The sequence below is a fragment of the Festucalex cinctus genome, chromosome 10, assembly GCF_051991245.1.
Source record: "Festucalex cinctus isolate MCC-2025b chromosome 10, RoL_Fcin_1.0, whole genome shotgun sequence".
Classification (NCBI taxonomy): domain Eukaryota; kingdom Metazoa; phylum Chordata; class Actinopteri; order Syngnathiformes; family Syngnathidae; genus Festucalex; species Festucalex cinctus.
In genome coordinates this window covers 27,457,906-27,480,936 of record NC_135420.1, presented here as the reverse complement: position 1 = coordinate 27,480,936, position 23,031 = coordinate 27,457,906, and the positions used below count along the sequence as shown (strand labels likewise).

The following is a 23,031-nucleotide window of genomic DNA, read 5'->3' as shown; positions in this document are numbered from 1 at the left end:
CGGAATCTTAATTGGATGTTAATTGTCCATCTTTTCACCTTCCCGCCATGCAAGCAAGCAAGCAAACGTCCCGAGCATCCGTCCATGCATTTCCTGTGCTCGCGTGCTGAGCAGGTCCTGCAGGCGCTCGCGGATATTTAGACTGCAACAGGTGGGAAGCGCGCGCCGCTGCTTTTTTTTTCTTTCTTTCTCTTTTTTTTCTCTCCCCACACACCCCGCCTGGGGATGAAGGGAAAAAAAAGAAAAAGAAAAAACCGTCCCAGATGTTATGCGTGATAAGCTGCCACGGCGTGTGGTGATCCGCAGGGTTGGTTGCTTTCAAGGGGGCTTTAATCACCTGCATAGAAATTAAAAAGTGCTCGACACGACACGTTTAAAATGTGCAGCAAGTTTTCAGCAATGAATTGAGTTTGCACGTTTGCGTTGATTGCGCTCTTCAAAAAAAAAAAAAAAAAAAGTTGGGTCCAAAAAAATAACCCAATTTGGGTCGAAATTGGATCCATCTACTTGGGTCAAATTGAACCAACTTTTTGTACAAAAAAACCCTCCAAAACAAATTATTCAACTTTTGGAGGATTTTTTAATTATTATTTTTTAAACACATAAGCGACCCAAATTTGGGGGGTGTTTTATATATTAAAAAAACAAAGTTTTGTACAAAACCACACAATTTCTGGGATTGTTTTATACAAAATGGCCCATTTTTTTAACGTTGTTTCACAAATTGCAGGGAAAAAATGCACAAAGGAACCCATAAAATTGGGTCAGAATGGTTTAAATTTTCACCCAATTTGGGCTCTTTTTGACCCAACTCTTTTTTTTCTTTTTTCTTTTTCTTAATATTTATGCAATTATAGATTATTAGGTGCAATTATGACATCCTCTATTTTCACCATACGCCAACCAAATTTTTACAATTATTGCATAATGTTGTCACAAATCAAGCGAAATTTTCCCACATTTGAACTCATCAAGACGACAAAAAACTGTGACGCCAATTCTTAATGCATTTCCGGTCATTCGTCACAGAGGGCAACTTTTGCATACGTGATTGCTAAAGATGAGCTTCGAGTCCAGCTGAAGCGTCAAACCAGAGACCGATGCAGCGTGTCTTGTGTCTTGTGTCTTGTGTGCGTGTAGGAGGAAGAAACTCGCCTTCCCTGCACCTGCACTTCTTTGGCAAACAGAGTGAGTGAGTAAAGACCACACACTGACTCAACAGCATGTCATCGGCCTCGCAGTGCTCCCGGCCACATGTGTTCTAGGTGGCTCCAGGCCTCTGTGAAGCCCCGCCCCCCCCCCCCCAAACCCCACCCACTCACTCACTCACACCATCACGTCACCAGCGAGCAGCTCCGGTTGCGTTTTATCATCTGTGCTCATTGATGCTGACAGCTTCATAAAGATAAAAAAAATATCGGCATGCTTCACAGCCGATCCCGATTCCAAATCGGCCGCGATCAACGGCTACATTTTTTTACGTGATTTTTTTTTTCATTTATTTTTTATTTTTTATGTACAAAACTACAACAGCCTAATGACAAAATACATTCGCGGCGTTTACGCTTCTGTTAACATATTCCTGTTTTGCCTCTTGATGAGATTAGCAAAGGCCAGGAGAAAGTGCCGGCAGAGTTTTTTTTTTTGGGGGGGGGGGGGGGGGGGGGGGGGTGCAGAGGATTTGTGAGAAGAGCCCAGCACCAACAATAAGGCCTGTTGTCGTCCGGCCAGCCTGCCGGGGCAAATCCTGCTTCTGTGGTTACTCTGCTCTCAAAGCAGCAATAAAAATAACTCGGGCCGCTATGACGATGAGGTCATTTCGATGCCACATTACTACAAAGATTCCAGTCGCTCGTTTGATCTCTTTTTGATACGGCAACATTTTACATGATAAGGCGTTTCATCGTTACTAATGATTTGTCAATGTGGCATTTCAAACTTTTTGAGGTCCAAAACATGATACTTTTTAAAACAATGATAACTTTTATGTGTGACAATATTTTCTTTGAGAAAGTTTGCTATCACGTTTCCACTTGACTTCATTTTTACTTGGGATGGGCGAGTACCGATACCAGGTATCGATATCGGGCCGATACCAGCCTTTTTTCAAGTACTCGTGACGCGGACGAGTACAAGCGAGCGATGGCAGAGGGGGAAGACGTTTTAAGTGAGTCCTCCTTGCCTGTAAGTGGCGCTATAGCTTGCAGCAGTTTTTCACCAAAACTTCACCGGTTTGGAAATCCATCAAAATTGTGAATCTTAAACTAAAAGAGCATTTTTGTGTTTTATTTTTAGTGTTAAGACTATTGAAGAGTGACTGTGCTGTTTTTTTTTTTTTTTTTTTTTTTTTTCAAAATTAAAGGAAATGTATTTGTTTAAAAACATCTTTTAGTGATTTTTTTTATTTGTCAAAATGTACTACTAGTATTCGGACCCCTGGTAACCCGGCCATTCAAACCAATGGGGAATTGGCACTCCTGGTAAAAAAAAATAAAAAATAAGAATTTAATAATTTTGAAAATTCCTCTTGAAATTGTCCTTATGAAAGTACAACTTGAATTACAGCTCTTGTATTACGTTCTGCTTGGTGAGCATCATCTTAAATTGTGTTGCTGGAAAGATGAAATGTCATTGAAACAAATTTGACACACAAATCGTTCAAATATTGACGGAGGTGACAGAAATTGAGTTGCGGAAAAAAAAAAAAAAGTTGTCGTTGTGTTTTGATTGTGTACGATCATCTTTCTGGCTGTTTGTTTGTCGTCATTTGGAGCTTCCTTGATCGGGAGGTCTGTTGAGCTGATGGGACGGACGGCATCATCATTAACAAGCCAACAGACACAGGACCCCCCCCCCCCCCCCCCACTGCCCCCTCCCAACTCTCTGCTCTCAATTCCCAGCATAGACACTAACCTCTTTCACTCGATCATCGGCCCGACTCGCTCCCTTTCCCTCCACCGACTGCAGCTCACAACAGCACCGGCCATTGTTCCCGGGCTACCCCCCCCCCGACCCCCCCCGCCGCCCGACCCCCCCAACCCAACCCAACTGTTGACCAACAACTCCACTCGCACATTAAACGGAGAGGGGGTTTGTCCTAATTTAGAATATGACACATCCAGAATTGTATGTGGAGAAAAGAAAAGGCGAAAAGGGGTCGCTGAAATGTTTGGAAAAAAAGTTGTGAAAAAAAGGCCGCTGACGAGAAATGACGTGGCAGCAGGCCAAATCGACAAAAAGATGGCGCATTGCCGTGGTGAAAAACTCAAATCAACTTTTCTTCTTAAAAAAAAACAGTCTAAAAAGTCGAAAAAAAAGTATACATTTGCTTCCCTGGGACCGAACTTTATTGAAGTCGATTCCGTATCGCTGCAACATCAACACTGTACTAAATGTAAATGCAACAAAGGGGTGTCAAAATTAGTGCATTAAATTTGGGTTAATATAAAGTTACTTTAACACCACTAATTGCTTAAAAGCCCGATTGACTAGGAATGCAACTATATCCAAACATAACGATACGATATTAGCACGATATGAAGGTCACGATACGATAATTATTACTATTATTATTACAAACACAATATTGTGCTTTTTTACATAACAGCAATCATAGCATAGATGTTGAACATAGAAGGCCAAAACATCCCGAATGAAAATTAAATTGCACTAATAAACTAGCCACTAGAGGGTGCTAGAACTGCACAAATGGAAATCAACCTGAAATGAAAAATGACCTCAACACAAATCAATATCACACTCGTTTTTTTTACAGTACAGTACAACTTTTTAATTTTAACTAAATTTTACGAATTATTAGGAAATTACTCCATCAGTGACTACAAGATGCAGCCATATTTCATATTAGTTTAATATTTTTGACACTTTAATGTTACCAAGAGTACGAAAACTACCTTTAGAACAGATAGAAAATTTGCGATTAATCACAAGTTAACTATTGAAGCTATGCGATTAATTGCGATTAAAAACCTTCATCGCCGGACACCCTTAATTGCAAAATATCGATAAAATGTCAACAAAATAACTTCTGTGACAGTAAATATTGAGCCAAGGTCACTATTGTTAAATGTGTCCAATTTTTCTGGGGCCTTTTCATTCTTTTGAGTTGCTGCTTTCCTTTTCCGAGCAAACGTGTCCACATTTTCGGTGAGACGAGATGACCACTCAGCCACTTACTGGAGAAACGAAAGAACGACGTGACAATGAAAATGGCGATGTCCAACGTCGGACTTTTCAACGTGTCGCCTTCGCCGGCGATTTCTATCGATTGCATCAGTTTGCGATCGAGTTATTCTGGCGCCGGCGACTCGGCGCTCTCGTCCGTCCGTCTCTGCCACGATTCTCTGACAGAAGCCGTTGTTGGGCGGAAAGAGTGGCCCCTTTCAGTCGGGGGTGTCCCCTCGGGGGCCGGCTGGGTGAGATAATCAGACAGGACAGTTACAGACCGGCAGGCGGGCAGATGCCGCATAGACTCAACTTGTCTCCGGCGCGCACAGTAAGAAGCTCTATCTTATCTTAAGAAAAAAAAAACGAAGATTACATTCACCCCGAATTAAAGTCAAGCTCGTTTCCTTTTCACTTGTGAGGAAATTTGCTTGTAAACAGGAGTCGGTCTATGTTGGCAAAATCGACTGAAAATGTTTCAATAAAATATCGCAAATTATAAACAGAAACGTGTAACCGATGCGCGGAAAAATTTTGTGTTGAGCAAAATGCGCAAAATTTAGTTTGGAAAGTTTCAAGCCAAGATGGAGATTCATCCAAAAGCTCTTGATAAACTTTTGTGAGCAGATGAGACCAAAATCATTTTTGGTGCTGCAGTCTTTTTTTTTTTTTTTGCTGGAACATTCTACTCCCGTTTCGTATTTTGTTTGGTTCAAATTGTCTTTCGATGAGGTTGTTTGCTTTGGTATGCAATTGAAATGTGGACCAGAGTTGTTTTAAAAAAAAAAGAAAAAAAAAGAGAGAAATACATATTTAGATGCATAGAAGCCTGATTTGAAATGTCCACATATAAAAGTTTGGAACAACTTTGTCATGCTATTCAACGCCAAAAATATATGAATCAAAATCCGGCAAGGTAGAATATGTTTGCCTTTATCAATTATAAGTTTTGCATCAAATTAAGAATGACCATTTTTAGATTTTACTTTTTTTTTTTTTTTTTTTAAGATATAATTCATTGCTGGGTCGATTTCGTTACTCTGACTTGTGAGTAAACATTAAAAAAAAAAAAAACTTGACTCAATTTGTGTTAAAAGGATACTTTGACTCAATGAACAATTTTCAGCAGTGATAAAGTGATTATTTTGCCCAGAATGATTTTGATAACTTCATTATTTTTCATGTACAATTAACACCTTTAAAAAGTCATTTTCCGACTTGCTGTCGACTGATGACGACATCACCCGTGCTGAGGAAGTCGGTAACGACCAATCATGGCTCACCTGCTTTCTGGGTTTGGTCAGTCAACTGAGCCGTGATTGGTCGTTACCTACCGTCACGGGTGATGTCATCATCAGTCGACAGCAAGTAGAAAGAAAAAAAATTGTTAAAAGGTTCTAACTGCCGAAAATGGCTCAATGAGTCAAATGACTATAAACGATTAATAGCATTTGCATTCATTTCGACGATTCATATCATTTTGGTGTCATTGAGCAAATTTGTGCTCATAAGTTTACATACGGCAAGCAAACTGAGACTGAGGTGTTAAATGCAGGAGAGCGAGAGTGAAGTTGCGTCCCGGCCGGGTCGGGTCCGGTTTGGGTTTGGGTTTGGGTTTGGGTTGGGCAGGTCAGCGAGTCGCATCCGATTGTAAATAAGAGAGGAGTCAGTTCACACGCCGATCAAGTGACTGCCGGGAACAAGCGAGCCATTTGAATCAGGTGGCTATCTCCCTATCTGAGAGATCAGAGCCCTGTCACGCCGCCCCCGAGAGCAAAAACCTCTCACCTGCCCCCCCCCTCCGCTCTCGTCATTGTGAGCGCACCAGTGAAATGACGTGTCCCCTCCCTGCTGAATGGCTGGATGAGATTTCACTGTCTCACGTCGGGACGAGCGAGGCGAGGGAGGCGAGCGAGAAAGAGGAGAGGGATGAGGGATGAGGGATGAGGGAGGCCCCCCCCCCGCGCAGTCCGTTCACATCCTGGAACTTGCTCGTCTCTCGGGTCAGGACAGGACAAGGGAGACAAATTCACGCTTGGAGTCACAGCTGCTAAAAAACAAAAAAACAAAAAAAAAACTCTACTTTCCTCTTTGGGGAAAAAAATGATCTTTCAGAAGAATCGCAATTATAAATATTAGCGGCTGCCACTCAATTATTGCCAACAATGTATTCAACTGTGACGCAATCGGTCAATCAAGCCCAACTCGGCAGACAATGCTCGTTTTTTTTGTGTTTTTTTTTTTTGTTTTTGTTTTTTTAATAAAGCGCCTTACTGTACATGGGCGTTTTTTTTGTTTGTTTTTTTAAATAAAACGCCTCACTATACATGGTCGTTTTTTTTAAAAATAAAACGCCTCACTGTACATGGTTGTTTTTTTTTTAAATAAAACGCCTCACTATACATGGTCGTTTTTTTTTTTTTTACAAAAATAAAAAGCCTTACTATACATGGTCGTTTTTTTTTTTACAAAAATAAAACGCCTTACTATGCATGGTCGTTTTTTTTTTTTTTTTTTTTTTTTTTAATTTAAATAAAACGCCTTACTATACATGGTCGTTATTTTTACAAAAATAAAACGCCTCACTCTTCATGGTCGTTTTTTTTACAAAAATAAAACTGCTTACTATACATGGTCCCTTTTTTTTTTTTTCTTTTTTTTTTTAATAAAACGCCTTACTATACATGGTCGTTATTAAAAAAAAAACAAAAACAAAAAAAAACGCCTTACTATACATGGTCGCTTTTTTTTTTTTTTTTTTAAATAAAACGCCTTACTATACATGGTCGTTATTTTTACAAAAATAAAACGCCTCACAAAATAAAACTGCTTACTATACATGGTCCCTTTTTTCTTTCTTTTTTTTTTTTTTTTTTAATAAAACGCCTCACTATACATGGTCGTTATTAAAAAAAACAAAAAAAAACAAAAAACAAAAAAAAAAATAAAACGCCTTACTATCCATGGTCGTTATTAAAAAAATAAATAAATAAAACGCCTTACTATACATGGTCGGTTTTTTTTTTACAAAAATAAAACGCCTCACTCTTCATGGTCGTTTTTTTTACAAAAATAAAACGCCTTACTATACATGGTCGCTTTTTTTTAATTTTTTGTATTTTTTTTTTAAATAAAACGCCTTACTATACATGGTCGCTTTTTTTTTATTTTTTTTATTTTTTTTAAAAATAAAACGCCTTACTATACATGGTCGCTTTTTTTTTATTTTTTGTATTTTTTTTTTAAATAAAACGCCTTACTATACATGGTCGTTTTTTTTGTTTTTGTTTTTTTTTTAAATAAAACGCCTTACTATACATGGTCGCTTTTTTTTAATTTTTTTAAATTTTTTTTTAAATAAAACGCCTTACTATACATGGTCGTTTTTTTTTTTTTTTATAAAAATAAAACGCCTCACTATACATGGTCGTTATTTAAAAAAAAAAAAAAAAAAAAAAAAAAAAAAAAAAAAAAACGCCTTACTATACATGGTCGGTTTTTTTTTTACAAAAATAAAACGCCTCACTTTACATGGTCGTTTTTTTTTTTACAAAAATAAAACGCCTTACTATGCATGGTCGCTTTTTTATTTTTAATTTTTTTTTTAATTTTTTTTATTTATTTAAATAAAACGCCTTACTATACATGGTCGTTATTTTTACAAAAATAAAACGCCTCACTCTTCATGGTCGTTTTTTTTACAAAAATAAAACTGCTTACTATACATGGTCCCTTTTTTTTTCTTTTTTTTTTTTTCTTTTTTTTTTTTTTAAATAAAACGCCTTACTATACATGGTCGTTATTAAAAAAACAAAACAAAACAAAATAAAACACCTTACTATACATGGTCGCTTTTTTTTTTTTTTTAAATAAAACGCCTTACTATACATGGTCGTTATTAAAAAAAAAAAGAATAATAAAACGCCTTACTATCCATGGTCGTTATTAAAAAAATAAATAAATAAAACGCCTTACTATACATGGTCGGGTTTTTTTTTACAAAAATAAAACGCCTCACTCTTCATGGTCGTTTTTTTTACAAAAATAAAACGCCTTACTATACATGGTCGCTTTTTTTTTGTTTTTTTGTTTTTTTAAATAAAACGCCTTACTATACATGGTCGTTATTAAAAAAACAAAAAAACAAAAAAATGCCTTACTATAGGGGTCGCTTTTTTTTAATTTTTTAAAAATTTTTTTTAAATAAAACGCCTTACTATACATGGTCGTTTTTTTTTTTTATAAAAATAAAACGCCTCACTATACATGGTCGTTTTTTTTTACAAAAATAAAACACCTTACTATACATGGTCGCCTTTTTTTTGTTGTTTTTTTTTTTAAATAAAACGCCTTACTATACATGGTCGTTATTAAAAAAAAACAAAAAAAAAAACGCCTTACTATGCATGGTCGTTTTTTTTACAAAAATAAAACACCTTACTATACATGGTCGCTTTTTTTTTTTTTTTTTTTTTTAAATAAACCGCCTTATAGTATAGTAAGTATAGTATAGTGTATAGTAAGGCTTTTTTATTTTTTTTAAAAAACGACCATGTATAGTAAGGCTTTTTAAATAAAAAAAATAAAATAAATAAAAAAAAAAGACCATGTATAGTAAGGCTTTTTTTTTTTTTTTTTTAAACGACCATGTATAGTAAGGCTTTTTTAATTTTTTATAAAACGACCATGTATAGTAAGGCTTTTGAAATTTAAGAAAAAAACAAAAAAAAACAAAAAAAAACAAAAAAAAAAAGACCATGTATAGTAAGGCTTTTTAAATTTAAAAAAATAAAAATTAATTAAAAAAATAAAATGACCCTGTATAGTAAGGCTTTTTTAATTTTTAAAAAACAACCATGAATAGTAAGGCTTTTTAAAAAAAATAAAAAATAATAAAAAATACCATGTATAGTATGGCTTTTTAAAAATTTTTTTTTAAAAACGACCATGTATAGTAAGGCTTTTTAAATTAAAAAATGAAGAAAAAAAAAAAAGACCATGTCTTGTAAGGCTTTTTTATTTATTTTTTTAAAAACGACCATGTATAGTAAGGCTTTTTAAATAAAAAAAAATAAAAAATAAAAAAAGACCATGTGTAATAAGGCTTTTTAATTTTTTATAAAACGACCGTGTATAGAGTAAGGCTTTTTTATTTTTTTTTTAAACTAACAAGTATAGTAAGGCTTTTTAATTTTTTTTTTAAAAACGACCATGTATAGTGAGGCTTTTTTAATTTAAAAAACAAAAAACAAAAAAAAAAACGACCATGTATAGTAAGGCTTTTTTAATTTTTTATAAAACGACCATGTATAGTAAGGCTTTTTTAATTTTTAAAAAACGACCATGAATAGTAAGGCTTTCTAAATTAAAAAAAAAAAGAAAAAAGAAAAAAAAGTGACCATGTATAGTAAGGCTTTTTTATTTTTTTAAAAAAACGACCGTGTATAGAGTAAGGCTTTTTTATTTATTTTTTTAAACTAACAAGTATAGTAAGGCTTTTTTATTTTTTTTAAAAAACGACCATGTATAGTGAGGCTTTTTTAATTTAAAAAAAAAAAAAAAAAAAAAAAAAAACGACCATGTATAGTAAGGCTTTTAAAAAAAACAAAAAACAAAAACAAAACAACGACCATGTATAGTAAGGCTTTTTTACATTTTTTTATAAAACAACCATGTATAGTAAGGCTTTTTTAATTTTTAAAAAACGACCATGAATAGTAAGGCTTTTTAAATAAAAAAAAAAAAAAAAATAAAAAAAATAAAAAAAAAAAAAGTGACCATGTATAGTAAGGCTTTTTTTATTTTTTTTAAAAAACGACCGTGTATAGAGTAAGGCTTTTTTTTTATTATTTTTTTAAACTAACAAGTATAAGTAAGGCTTTTTTTTTTTTTTTTTTTTAAAAACGACCATGTATAGTGAGGCTTTTTTAATTTAAAAAAAAACAAAAAAACAAAAAAAAAAACGACCATGTATAGTAAGGCTTTTTTAATTTTTAAAAAACGACCATCAATAGTAAGGCTTTTTAAATTTTTATAAACGACCATGTATAGAAGGCTTTTTTATTTAAAAAAAAAAAAAAAAAAAAAAAAAAAAAGACCATGTATAGTAAGGCTTTTTTTAATTTTTTTTTTTAAAAAACGACCATGTATGGTAAGGCTTTTTAAATTAAAAAAAAAAGAAAAAAAAGACCATGTATAGTAAGGCTTTTTTAATTTTTTAAAAACGACCATGTATCGTAAGGCTTTTTAAATAAAAAAAAAAAAAAAAAAAAAAGACCATGTATAGTAAGGCTTTTTTAATTTTTTAAAAACGACCATGTATAGTAAGGTGTTTTATTTAAAAAAAACACACACACACACACACAAAAAAAACTTACTATACATGGTCGTTTTTAAAAAAAAAATAAAAAAGCCTTACTATACATGGTCTTTTTTTTTTTTTTTTAAAAAGCCTTTCTTGACATGGTCATTTTTTTTTTTCTTTTTTTTCTTTTTATTTTTTTTTTAATTAAAAAAGCCTTACTATACATGGTCATTTAAAAAAAGAAATAAAAAAGCCTTAATATACATAGTCTTTTTTTTTTTTTTTAAAGCCTTTCTTGACATGGTCATTTTTTTTTTTTTTTTTTTTTTTTTTTTTTTTTTTTTAAAATTAAAAAAGCCTTACTATACATGGTCGTTTTTAAGTTGATGCTGTGCTACTTAAGCGGTAAACGAACAGTAATTTCATTTGCTGTGTGTCTCCATTTTAATTTACTGGGCAGCTCAGGTCCATCAGATAATAATTTCTACCCTCGTCTGCCAACATTTTTGTCATATCTTCATTTTATTTCGTGTTATTTCACATGACATATTTGTTAGTCGTGTTTGTGTTTAGTACATTTGTCTGGCTTTGGTGGAGGTCTGCACAAGTTTCATTCAACTTGTGGCCAAATCTAAAATAACAGAAGATATTTTTTTTCTCCTTATTTTTATAAATGTAAGTTTTCACCTCATACGTGATTTGACTTTGCTACAGCAAAAGAAGCGCTCACCCGTCTTGCCTGCTTCAATAAAAGCTTGCGGGGAAAAAAAAACAAAAAACGGATCGACACACTTGGGCAGACCGAGCGAGCCATATTTTTTCATCTCGTGTTGACAATGACCCCCAGGGGAGACAATGATGTGTGACAGCTGCTGCCTGTTCATATTGATTAAATGACAGCCGGGATCATTTACCGATTTAGCAACTGACGGCGCTGGAACGCTGCGGCCACGAGGCCCCCAGGGACGGCTCAGGACTGTTAGCCTTGACAGCCTGCACTTGATGTTCACAGCCCCCCCCTCTCCCCCCACCATCCACTTTAATGTGAACATCATCCTCCATCCCCACTGTGACCCCGGAGGACGCCTATGGGATTACGCTCAATTAATTTTAGCATAAATACGAGCAGTTCTACAATGTTTAAAAAAAAAAAAGGATAAGTTCAACATTTGAAGATTTTAAGTTGGGCAATTTAACTCCGTGTTTGACGTTTTGCTAATGTGCTAGATGGCTTTCCCGGATTTTTTGGGATGGGCAACCTTATTTCAATGTATCAGTACTTGCGAAGGTCTGGCTATTTTACGATCACAAACATGAAATTAGAAATTGGTCTTTCTTGAAAATTAGGTCTTTTTTTTTTTGTGGTTTATCAAAAGTACGAGTGGGATCGGTACTTGGTATCAGTCGTCTGTGTGACTACTGTGCTGGTTGGCCAACATCCCCCTCAGTGTAGACGAACTCTTCCTGGGTGCCTTTCCTCACAGGGTTCTTCTGTGCCCCGCCATGTGGATATGGGGGGGGCTTTTTCTTTTTTTTTGTTTGGATGATGGATGTTTTAATTGTTCAGCACTTTGAGTTGCATTTGAATGTATGAAAGGTGCTATATAAATAAAGTTCGATTTGATACTCAAGAATCGGGTACTGAAAAACAGCAAGTATCGAGCATCCCTACAGAATTCCGTAAAAACAATGCGGCAACATGGCAACAATTCATTTTTCCAGCTTACGTTATTATTATTTTTTAAATAGTGTCGGCCTTAAAGATGCTCCCATCATCTCTGTATGATGTCATGAGAGTCTTTTGTTCTGTCAAAAACGTTTGTCGCTCAACTTTATTAGTCGCAAACAAACGGACGCAACACGGAAATGGGCCAAATAATTGAAACGCGTTTGGTGAACAAAAGGGGGGGGGGGCTATACAAAGGACAAACAAACACAAGAGGCCTCAGTAACGTTGTTGATGACGGCTGGCTGGTGTAGCAGTGGCCTAATAAGGCCCAAATACCAGACTGTGAATAATCTCCCACTAAACTGTCTACTCATGGAAAACAGACATGCAACAGCAGCAACTCTCGCTTTCTGCATGCTTGCTAAACACCCCCCCGCCCGCCGCCGCCCCCGTTTTCTCTCGTGCTCCAGCCATATCCGTCTCTCGCTCTCTCTCGCTCTACTTGCACACCTTTTGGCTCTCCCTCCTCCTCCTCCTCCTCCTTCCTCGCCTTCCTCCTGCTTCTCCTCACTGCTCGTCTCGTCTCGGTAAGTAGGATAAGGCTTGGGGAGCTCTGTCGTCGTGGTAACTGCCAGAAGCATTCAGTTTGAAGTTTGAGGAGGTCAGTTTGCGGGTCACGGTGACCCCCCTCCCCACCTGACAACCCCCCCTCACAGCCCTAACCCAGCAACACACACACACACACACACATTACTGTTTTAGCTTCAAAGCGCATATTGTATATATAAATACATAAAAAACGCTACAAAACAAAATGGAAGACACTGATCAAATTCTGCCAATCCAACCAATATGAATATTTTATGAATGTTTGTTTGTTTTTTCCCCTCTGTTTTACCATGAAACAAACTCTGATTTGATGGGGAGAAAAGATGGAAGCCCTCCACTGCCGCTGCAGGTGCAACCCCCAAAAAACGCATTCAACATTGCGAAAATGCTTCAAGTTGCAATTCAAGTAAAACTTTACGGTGACTGTCGGAAAAACAAACAAACAAAAAAAAAAACACCACTTTTGCACTGAATCAATTGTCAAGGTCAGATGAACTTCATAGATATTCACGAAAAAAACCCCCGAAACCACATATTTGTCTGCGGCAATTTGGAGTCAAACATTTGTAAAAGTGTTTGGTTGACGTCTCGCCTGTCTCCATTGCACGGGGTCCTTCTGATGTAAATGTTTTCAGTCACTCGGTGGCTGAAAACTCCGCAGGTGGTCCGCCAAATCCAGCGTAACCCCCGGCAACCTCTGTCCAGCCAATCCAAACGCCGCCTTTGCTGGCCGCTCCGCTAAGTTGGCCCTGACAGGACCCCGCGTGTGCGTGCGTGCGCACGCGCGCGCGCGTGTATGTGTTTCCAAAGCCCCCGTTGATGAGCTGAGCCTTTTGAGTGCTCGTTAAAAGTTTATTGGAAAAGCTTTGCGTTAATACCGCAAACGTATGTATAAGTGCATACAAATATTGGAATGTTTCATACGTTCATCTTTCACATATATGTCGTGATTACTGCATTTTTGAGATTTTTATTAACAATACACAGTCCATTTTCTAGAGTACATTTTACTCTAAAGAGAGCCTCTATTTGGTCCCACTCTAAACAGAGTAAAATTTACACTTGGAAAAGAATCAAATAGTTTGTGTACGAGACAACGAAAACACTAAAACTAGAAAAAACTAAAACTAGAATGAACTATAATTATAGCAAAAAATATCCAATTCTCAGTCTTGAGAATTGTCTACGTTTTGCCGGATTATTGCTTCCTGTCCCTCTGTGCAACTCTCTTTGTTTCTCGTCTAGTCAAGTTTGTTATACGCCTCTCGATGTGAATAAATAGTTCAAACCTTATTTGTGTCTGCGCTTTTGGGATCCAACCTTCAGCAGATGATACTGTTTGGAGTGGGACCAAATAGACTCTTTTTAGAGTCAAATGTCTACAAAATTTACTGTGCACGAAACGTGAAAATCTTTCAAAACACGTCAAATTCATAGACACAAATGTTTTAAGTATGCAAGTTGTGGCATCAAAACAACTTTTACGAGCGCTAAGTGAAGTTTTGCAAAAGTGCTTTCTATCCACGTGTGTCGACTAGTATTTTTTTTGTTCTCGGGTTTATAGTAGTTTTTATAGGCAACTCATCCTTTTGTGTTCTCGGAAAATGAAAAGAAAAATCAATCACTTGACACTTGGCCCTTCCGTCACGCGACGCGCTTAACGTCTCCACAATTTGCTTCTGAAAACATTTGACTGTTTTTGTTTCTTCCTTATCTTGCACCCGACATTTTCTTACAAAGCATTTTCTGAAAGCGTTTTGTCGACACGACGCTACGCGACGTTACGTCAACCGCGTCCCCTTGAACGTGAAGCGTCGAGCAAAAACGAAGTTTTTTTTTCATTGAGACGACAATTTGTCTTTGGACAAATATTTGTGAAACGACGTTCACCGTCGGATGCCGCCTCATCATCATTCCATCCATCCGTCCATCCCGTTTCTGATCCTCACCAGGGTTACGGATGAGCCGGATCGCAGCTGACTTGGGTGAGAGGTCGGGTACGCCCTCGCCCGTTCCATCATCATCATCATCATTAGGGGTGTTAAAAAAAATCGATTCGGCGATATATCGCGATACTACATCGCGCGATTCTCGAATCGATTCAATAAAAAAAAAATCGATTTTTTTTTTTTTTTTTTTTTTTTTTTTTTTAAGAGCTCAGAATTGTTCATTCGGTAGTCTTACCGATTCAACGTCTTATCATCATTGCCTTTTTTTTTTGTGTGTGTGTGTGAATCGATTTTTAAACTTCCATTTTTAATGGAAAAATATTCAACAAAACGTCTGACTTCGGGTTAGGATTCACACCTTGAGCATGGAAGAATGTTATATGAACGGAACATTAAGCCTTAATATTTTATTTTAATGCTGTTCAAACATGAAACAGATTACAACCTCTATAAGACTGAAATTTCAGATAAATAAATAATACATTTTCATATAAATCTTACACTCTACAAGCTTACTGATTAGTATTTTCTAAATTTGAATGAAAAAAAATCGCAACAATCGACTTATAAATTCGTATCGGGATTAATCGGTATCGAATCGAATCGTGACCTGTGAATCGTGATACGAATCGAATCGTCAGGTACTAGGCAATTCACACCCCTAATCATCATCATCATCATCATCATTTCTAATTTTCCTACTTGTATGATGGATAGTTGTGTGAGAGCGCGATCGAGAGAGGTCGTGTAACTGCGTGCACTTGCATCAGATTTGATTGGTTTGGAGTGGGCGGGAAGTGTGCAGGTCCATCCCAGCCACTTCCCGCCCGGGGGCCGCGAAGTGAGTGCTCGGTCACGTGCGCGTGTGGATGCATGTGTTCCTTCAAGCAAATAGGTGGAAAATACATCGGCATATATCATCACATATTAATATGAACCCTCAACTCCCAAACTGCTTCCACGCATGAGACAACTTGACTAAGAGCAATTTACGGAGAAATTGCGTGGGAATGCTGAAAGCTGAATGCTAAGATTTGAATGAATGTGGAATGCTTATGAAGTAAATTGAAAGATAAATTATGAAATTATAACCACCTGGTTACTGGACAATGCACTTTACCAATTGTGCCACCGAGCAGTGTAAGACACCTGGTAATGATAATAAGTTATATGTATGGAAGTGGGCGTGCAAAGTGATACTGAGAAAAAGTTCATTGTCTGTCCCATTGAAAATGAATTGGAAAAAGTTGACATTAAATGTTACATTGTGTAAAGTAATGCGGAACCAGACGATATATACCCCAGGAGGCTTTAATTTTTCAAGCTAGTTGAAATTTGAACAGTGTAAATTGGAAGTATTATGTGGGAGTTGTTACATGGCAAAAAAAAAAAAAAGTGTGGAGAATAAAAATCACAATAACAAATGTGGGAATGCTTTGGATTTGGAGTGTGTTTTTTTTTTAGTTAGTTTGAATTAGTTTTTAGAGCATGTTGTATTAGTTTCATTTTTTTTCCTCGAAAATGCTTGGTTTTAATTTCGTTTTTATTAAGTTTAGTATTAGGGTTATTTTTAGTTTAGTAGTTAAAAAAATGTATTTCTTGTGTGAAAGATGAAAAAACATGGCAGGTATCACGTAAAATTTCTAAAATATTATTGAAAAACATCTAAAGTCTTCAATAAAGTTCAAATGGACTCGCTTTCCCATTTTTATTGTAGTTTATTTCAAAACTCTCTCTTGAACACATGACATGAGGTGTTTGGACTGGCCCATCAGTTTTAGAGACGGCCAAAGAAGATGATCCAAGTTTACTAAAGAACTGAGACAGAAACTATTGCAAGCCTTGAATTGTCAATGAGATGGAAATATCCAAAAAGAGTCTGATTTGCGATTGAGAATCCAGATGAGGTAACAGTCATCATGTGTTGCCTTTACAAAGCATGAGTGCATACGTTGGGGTACATGTTGAGCGGAGTTGTTTTTTTTTTTTTGGTCAAGTTGGCATTAGCGGTCGTGCTGGTGTTTTGTATGCAAAATGCTGCGTGTGCAGTAGAATCGAGGATTTGTTGCCATCAGCACAGTGATGTCAGCACACGCCGACAAACAAAGCCAGAATCCGAAAACCTTTTCCAAACTACACACAATCCCTCTGCACACACTCGGGGGGGGCACTGGGTCACACACAAAACCAAATTGAACACTTTTAGCATCAGTTTGTCTTAATAACATGTTGGTGGACTGTTTTCTTTCAATTTTTTTTTCATTTTGTAACAGAGCAGACTTGATTCCTGGCCAATCGAACCGGCTCCTCCCTTTCGCGTTAAATTGAGCGCACAGTCCACAAAAGTAGACTGTTCTAGTCGGTGTCCCCCCTTTCGAACCGCATTTTCTCATTTATCAACGTAACGGACACAAAGAAAAAAAACGTTCAGTTGCCTTCTAAGTGTGCAGCGATTGTTTGGTGGCCATTCAAACGGGAAACGCAAAACCTCTGTTGGCTTTTTGGCCGCGACGCTGCAAGCAGCCTCTCGGCCACACGCTCGCTTTTCAAACGTTCACAACCGCATCACGGTTGTGTTGTGCTATAAATAGAACCGCATTAGCCAGCACGTTTCAGAGATTCAGTCGGCGTCTGATGTTGAGACGTGTTTCACTGCGTCAGAATCAAGGTGATTCGAGTGAACGGAAACTAATGAACTAAAGCGAAAATTGAAATTTACGAAATAAAATAAAAATCGAATCGTCAGGTACGAGGCAATTCACACCCCTGGTCCAGATGTTAAATTAAAAAACAAACAAACAAAAATCTAAAACTAATACTAAAAAAAAACAAAAAAAAAAAAAACAACAACAACAAAAAAAGTATAATGAAAAATGCTAAAATATTATAACCCTGATGGAAATCCATTTTGGTAGCATGACATATTGTCGCAATTCCACTTCATGATTTGGACTCTCCAGTCAATCACTATATAGATTTTGCACCAAGCTTCAACTTGATGTAAAATATGCTTGCGTAATTGAACGTATGGATTTGGATTTTGGTCATTTAATCGATTGTGAGAACAAGATTTGAGCATGTGACCAATGGAAATGTCCAATTATAGCAAGTGACGGCGAGATCGGGTCCAACTTAACTTGCTGTGTTCCAAAAGCAGACAATGTCATGTGTTGTGTATCTCGCATTGCCCAAAAAGATGATGATGCGTTCAAGTGGTGCCAAGTCGTGCCAAGCCCGATCGCACCACGTCAGCTGATCCGTCCGCCTTTTATGGTCGTATTTCATCTTCTTATGGAAGACGGACGTTTTCAACTATTGCCGTTTGTGTCTTTTCCTTGAATGACCTTCTGTCCCAAACATAAGAGCTGGTCCTCTGTTTCGTTGTGGTGTTGTTTTGCTTTTTTTCTTTCTTTCTTTTTTTTATTTTATTTTTTTGGTCAGCGACTGACTTGTACTGCCCCCCCCCCCCCCCCCCCCCAATTCACTCAAGTCTGGAGTCAGAGAGCCATTATGTGTGCGTGCGTGTTTGTATTCATGTTTTTGTACTGTACGGCGTGTGTACAATGACAGTATATAAACTGTTGAATGAATTGTCGCTACTGTATCTGGAAGCAATTGGGGACAGTGTCCTCCTTTCACCCATAAAAGAGGGAGCTTATTGCCTGATACGATTGACTTCAAGTCATAAATTGTTACTTATGTGATTATTTTTTTTTTTACGCTCGTAAACATTTCGGATCTTTTACTCGGGGGGGAATAAAACACAATCAACAAGTCCTTCTAAAAGTTGTTCACAATGCTAAATTAAAGAATTCAACTCATCTTTTTTTTTTCTTTTTTTTTTGTCAGGGAGGCGATCGAACTGGATGGCAAATGAACACTGCAGGATTTAGGGTACGTGCACACGCGCAACGCACACGCACGCACGCACACACACACAGGGTCCCATAGAGAGAGGCAGTAATGCCCCGGAGGGTGCCAGTCATGCCCAGCTTCCGTTACGCTCCAAATTGAGCGTGGCACCAAAAAAAAAAAAAAAAGTGTATGAAGTCAGCCGTCTGGAAGAATGCCAAGCATTGTTCCTCCCAGCAGCTGGATGATAATTACTCCAAAGAACGGACGGACGGATGGACGGACGGACGGACAGCAGGAGAGAAATAGTCGGATAAATAAATGGAGTCAGCTGAAGAGAAGCTACTTCGTTCTTTCTAAGCGGCAGACGATTCGATCTGATTCGGATTCTTGAAAGTCGTTTTTAACCTTTTGAAGTCGGACGTCGACCCACAACAGTTTGAAATGGCGTCTCGTAGTGTAGCGGCTCTTAACCTTGTTGGGGTTACTCACCAGTTTCCTATGCACATTAACTATAAAAAAAAAATAAAAAAAAAAAAAAATTGATTTTTTTTTTTTTTTTCAAATTCATGACATAACTATACGGTTTATTGGTGAGCATAAGGAATCATGATCGTTGATCAACAAATTTGGCTCAAAGTGCGGTGTTCTTGTATTCCCGATCTCCATGCTAGTGTTCCTTTAGTTATGCTTGATAGCAAGTTGATAACAATTATAGATAACTAGCAAGATAATAGCTCGATAACCATTCCTAAATCATCCCATCACTCAACTCAACTCTCTAGAATAGAGCACTTTTCTAAACATGGAAGCCAGGGGCAGCAGATAGAATGAAAACAGCAGGGGCCCCAGAATTGAACCCTGTGGAACGCCATATGTTCCCGGTATACATGTGAATTTATACTGCACATTTTTTTATTTTTATGTTTGATATAGAACTATGAAGGGTTTGCAATAATAAATTAATCACATGAAATATGAAATAACATTCAACAACTATTAACACAATAACATATGACAAGGATTAGCATCCTGATAGCGTCATTAATTATATGCTTGTTCCTGCCACTGGATATTTGTGTTTCATTGTATTCATGTGTTTACTTTCAGTTTGTTTTATTTTGGGTTCTATAGGGATGAGAGATTACCCATACCAGGTTTTACGATCAGGAATGATAGAAAATTGCCATTAAGTTCATGCAATTTTAAGAAAAACATGCTACATTGGGATATATCCGTCATTCTTTAAAATAATCTGTCGATTTTTTTGGGGGGGAATTTTATATAACAAAATTGTCGTTGGTATCATAGTTGGTACAATGAATCGTCTGGGGGGGAAAAAAGTGGTATTGAACATCCCTGACAAAATATGTATATTATGACCATATGGAGAGAAAAAAAAGACAAGGAAATTGCCTTTCATTTCATGCAATTTTAAAGAAAATTGCTATTTTGGGTTTTATAGGGGACCCAAAAGAGAGTAAAGTTTGTGAACATTAAATTGACACCCAGAAAAGGTGATTTTTGTGTGTATATATTTTTTAAGTCAATCTGCAATTGGTTGTTTTGTTTTTTTCTGCTTCAAATTGACATTGACCACAAAACAATCCATATTGGTTGTTAGTATCAACAAGTGTTGTTGTTGTTGTGCACTATTATAGTCGTTTGCGTTTTTGTGTACTTGTCTTCATCTTGGCTGTTTTGCGCTGGTACGAGAAGATGTCGTGAAGGTGGAGAGCGGCGCCGCCTCCCATGCAGGCGTGAGGAATGTGTCAACTCGTCGTCAACTATGCGCCGCTTTGTCATCAAACCAAAGAGCACTGGAAACGCGTAAAGTTGGCTTTTTCACACCTTCCTCTTCCTCCTCCCACCCGACAAAAACGTACACACTCACTGGCAGCGGCAGCAAGCGGCTCGGGCTACTGCAGCTGTGACCAGAACAATAGCATTCCTCGGGTTTTTAAACGCTCGGCACTTCGATTCTTAACAGTCAAATTCCTGCCGGGGGTTGCTAGAGGATGCGGAGAGCTCGCAGGTAGTAAAGTAAAGATGATTCTGATTGGTGAGGAAGTGTTGTTCATCTCCTACAGTAGACGGGGCGCTTTCAACACATTATTAGCAGTTTAGGTCAGTGACTACGTTTGTATGAAGTCAATAAACGAATATTTGGGTTTTGGAAGGCCATGTAAACATGCGCAAAAACCCAAAATGTGCTCTTTTCTCTTTTTTTTTTTCTTTGAGAGAGAGAGAGCTCAGTATTGTTCATTTGGTAGTCTTACAGATTCAACATGTCATCATCATTGCGCTCTCTTTTGTTTGTGTGCGTGCATACAGAAAAAACAAAGTCATGTACCATTTTGTCATTTTCCTTTTGACTGAAATTTGTAATAATTGTATGCTGTTGTTCGACCAGTAAAAGAAAACAATAACATCTTAACATTTTATTTATTGAAGACTTGGTTTCTCAAATCACTTGGCTTTCCTCGACTGACTTGAGTCCAGCCAGAACCGAAGCCGTCCAATCATCTCATCTGGAATAACCCCTAAAATAACAATTTTCTCATTAACGGCGGCTGTTTCACAATTTAAATATAAATGAATCTAATTTAGCAAACCTCAGGCCCGATGAAGGGGACTCATTTAGAGGCAATCTAAAATTAATGAGGGCATCTGGAGAGAGGGAGCGTGTGTGGCTTAACAGATACAAGCGCTAACAAGCTACTGTACTTTAAACACGGGCAAATCCTCATTAATTTTCAACTTAATGCACTACTGTACTCTGAAAGTGGTCGTTCAAATGCACTGCAGTGACAACATTCACGGTGACTCTTTGGCCCTCTCGTTGTCAAACAGCTTTTGTTGTCAACGAGCATTTTAGAAGCCGCTTCGAGATGTACGGAACTATAATTTTTAACTAGGGGTGTCAAAATTTGTGCGTTAATTTTGAGTTAATTTAAAGTTCCTTTAATAGCACTTTTTTTTTTCTTTTTTTTTAAACATGCAATTAATTAATGACCGACCCTTACTTGGAAATCCAGTACTGGGGTATTGTGGAGACTGGGGCCAATTTGTATTTTACAATTTTCAAACTGTGCAGAATCATGTCAAAGGTTAGATAGCTCTGAATATGAAAAGAAAAATGCGCTGTGCTGTCACCAATGTCTTTCAAATGCAATTATGCCATCTAGTGGCAGAATTATGACCTCAACACAAATCAATATCACGCTCGTTTTTTTACAGTCCAGTTTTTCATTTGAACAAAATTTTATGAATTACTAGACTAAGTGCAATTTCTGGAGAAATTGCGTGGGAATGCTGAAAGCTAAGATATGAATGCATGTGGAATACTTGTGAAGTAAATTGAGAGATATATTATGAAATGATGACCACCTGGTTACTGGACAATGCACTTTACCAACTGTGCCACCATTCCAACAATATTGTTAAGGACTGCTTACTAATGCTGGCTAACTTGCTAGCTAATAGCATGAAGCCATAGTAGGCATGAATGCACGTCAGAATTAAAGTTGCCATTTACAGGCACGGCGCCGTATGTAGCAACCTGGCTTGAAGAATAAAAATTGTTCCATCAGCTCTCAATTGCGGGCTACACTAAGGCTGTAAACTAACAAATTTATAATTAATTATTCAATCAAATACTTGGGTAATCGGGTAGAAGTCAAAAAAGTCATCTGAATCCGAATGATATTACTTGACACTACATCACTGCTTATCGTGCTTAGCAATTAGACACAGGCAGCTAATGATGGAGGAAGACGGAATATCTACGGCAGATAGATTCAAACCAAGAACTTGATACTCGGAGGCAGACGTGCGGACAAGACCGCCGATATGCCACTAACATGAGTTCATTTTCATATTTCCACCAGTTTCCAGTGTTTGTGGGCATAATTTCCAAAGACCTTTGGCTGGTCGGCCCAGCAGATGCCAAGCAGCTCCCACAGCGACTGTTTGGTTTTGCAGATTGAATTCCCGACGGGTTTGGATCCAGAGTGGTTAGGCTGAGCCCGAAAGGCCAGCGGGCTTGTCAGGTGTCTCCACACATTAGCGTTGCTCTGCTCACACCCGGAGCTGACAGCACAGTCAGGCAGAGCGCGGGGGGACCCCGAACGCTAATCTGGCATGGTGGGAGGTATGGCGGCAAGAAAAAAAAAACAACTTTTGCTTCTTCTGCTCTTCGTATATTGTCTTTTTAGGGCCCGAGCAGCGACCGTAGTGCGGTCCCTATTGTTTTTGTAGGAATTCTTCTTCATCTTATTCTGTGCAAACGGTCAGATTTTTGAGACGCTAAGAAGTTTGAGAAGTCTGAATTTTGTGCTATTTTGACCCGGTTGTAGAGGTCCTAGTTTAACAAACTCTTCCTACAAAATGTAACCAATCTTCAAACCTTAGGTATTTCATCTAAAGATGTCTAAGATAAAAACTTCTTGAAAACTTTTTTT

General features: G+C 37.2%; 2 protein-coding genes across 15 annotated transcripts in view; one reads left to right on the top strand and one right to left on the bottom strand.

Annotated features, from left to right (window-relative positions):
* The window catches only part of LOC144026706 (uncharacterized), a 166,501-nt gene that overhangs the window by 11,432 nt on the left and 132,038 nt on the right, over positions 1–23,031 (bottom strand). The window contains exon 13 of one of the 2 annotated variants that reach the window (XM_077533626.1): positions 21,011–21,111. The exons of the other annotated variant lie outside the window; for it this stretch is intronic. Coding sequence (XP_077389752.1) covers positions 21,038–21,111 — 74 coding nt within the window. The 3' untranslated portion in view covers positions 21,011–21,037. Of the gene's footprint in view, positions 1–21,010; positions 21,112–23,031 lie in introns of those variants that run through there. 2 annotated transcript variants of the gene reach the window in all.
* The window catches only part of LOC144026704 (uncharacterized), a 145,685-nt gene that overhangs the window by 111,107 nt on the left and 11,547 nt on the right, over positions 1–23,031 (top strand). For all 13 annotated transcript variants that reach the window (XR_013285271.1, XR_013285274.1, XR_013285275.1 and 10 more), the window contains one exon: positions 18,566–18,610. Coding sequence is in view for 1 of the 13 variants with exons in the window: in XM_077533623.1 (XP_077389749.1) it covers positions 18,566–18,610 (45 nt within the window). In the remaining 12 variants the exon portion in view is untranslated. The remainder of the gene's footprint in view (positions 1–18,565; positions 18,611–23,031) is intronic.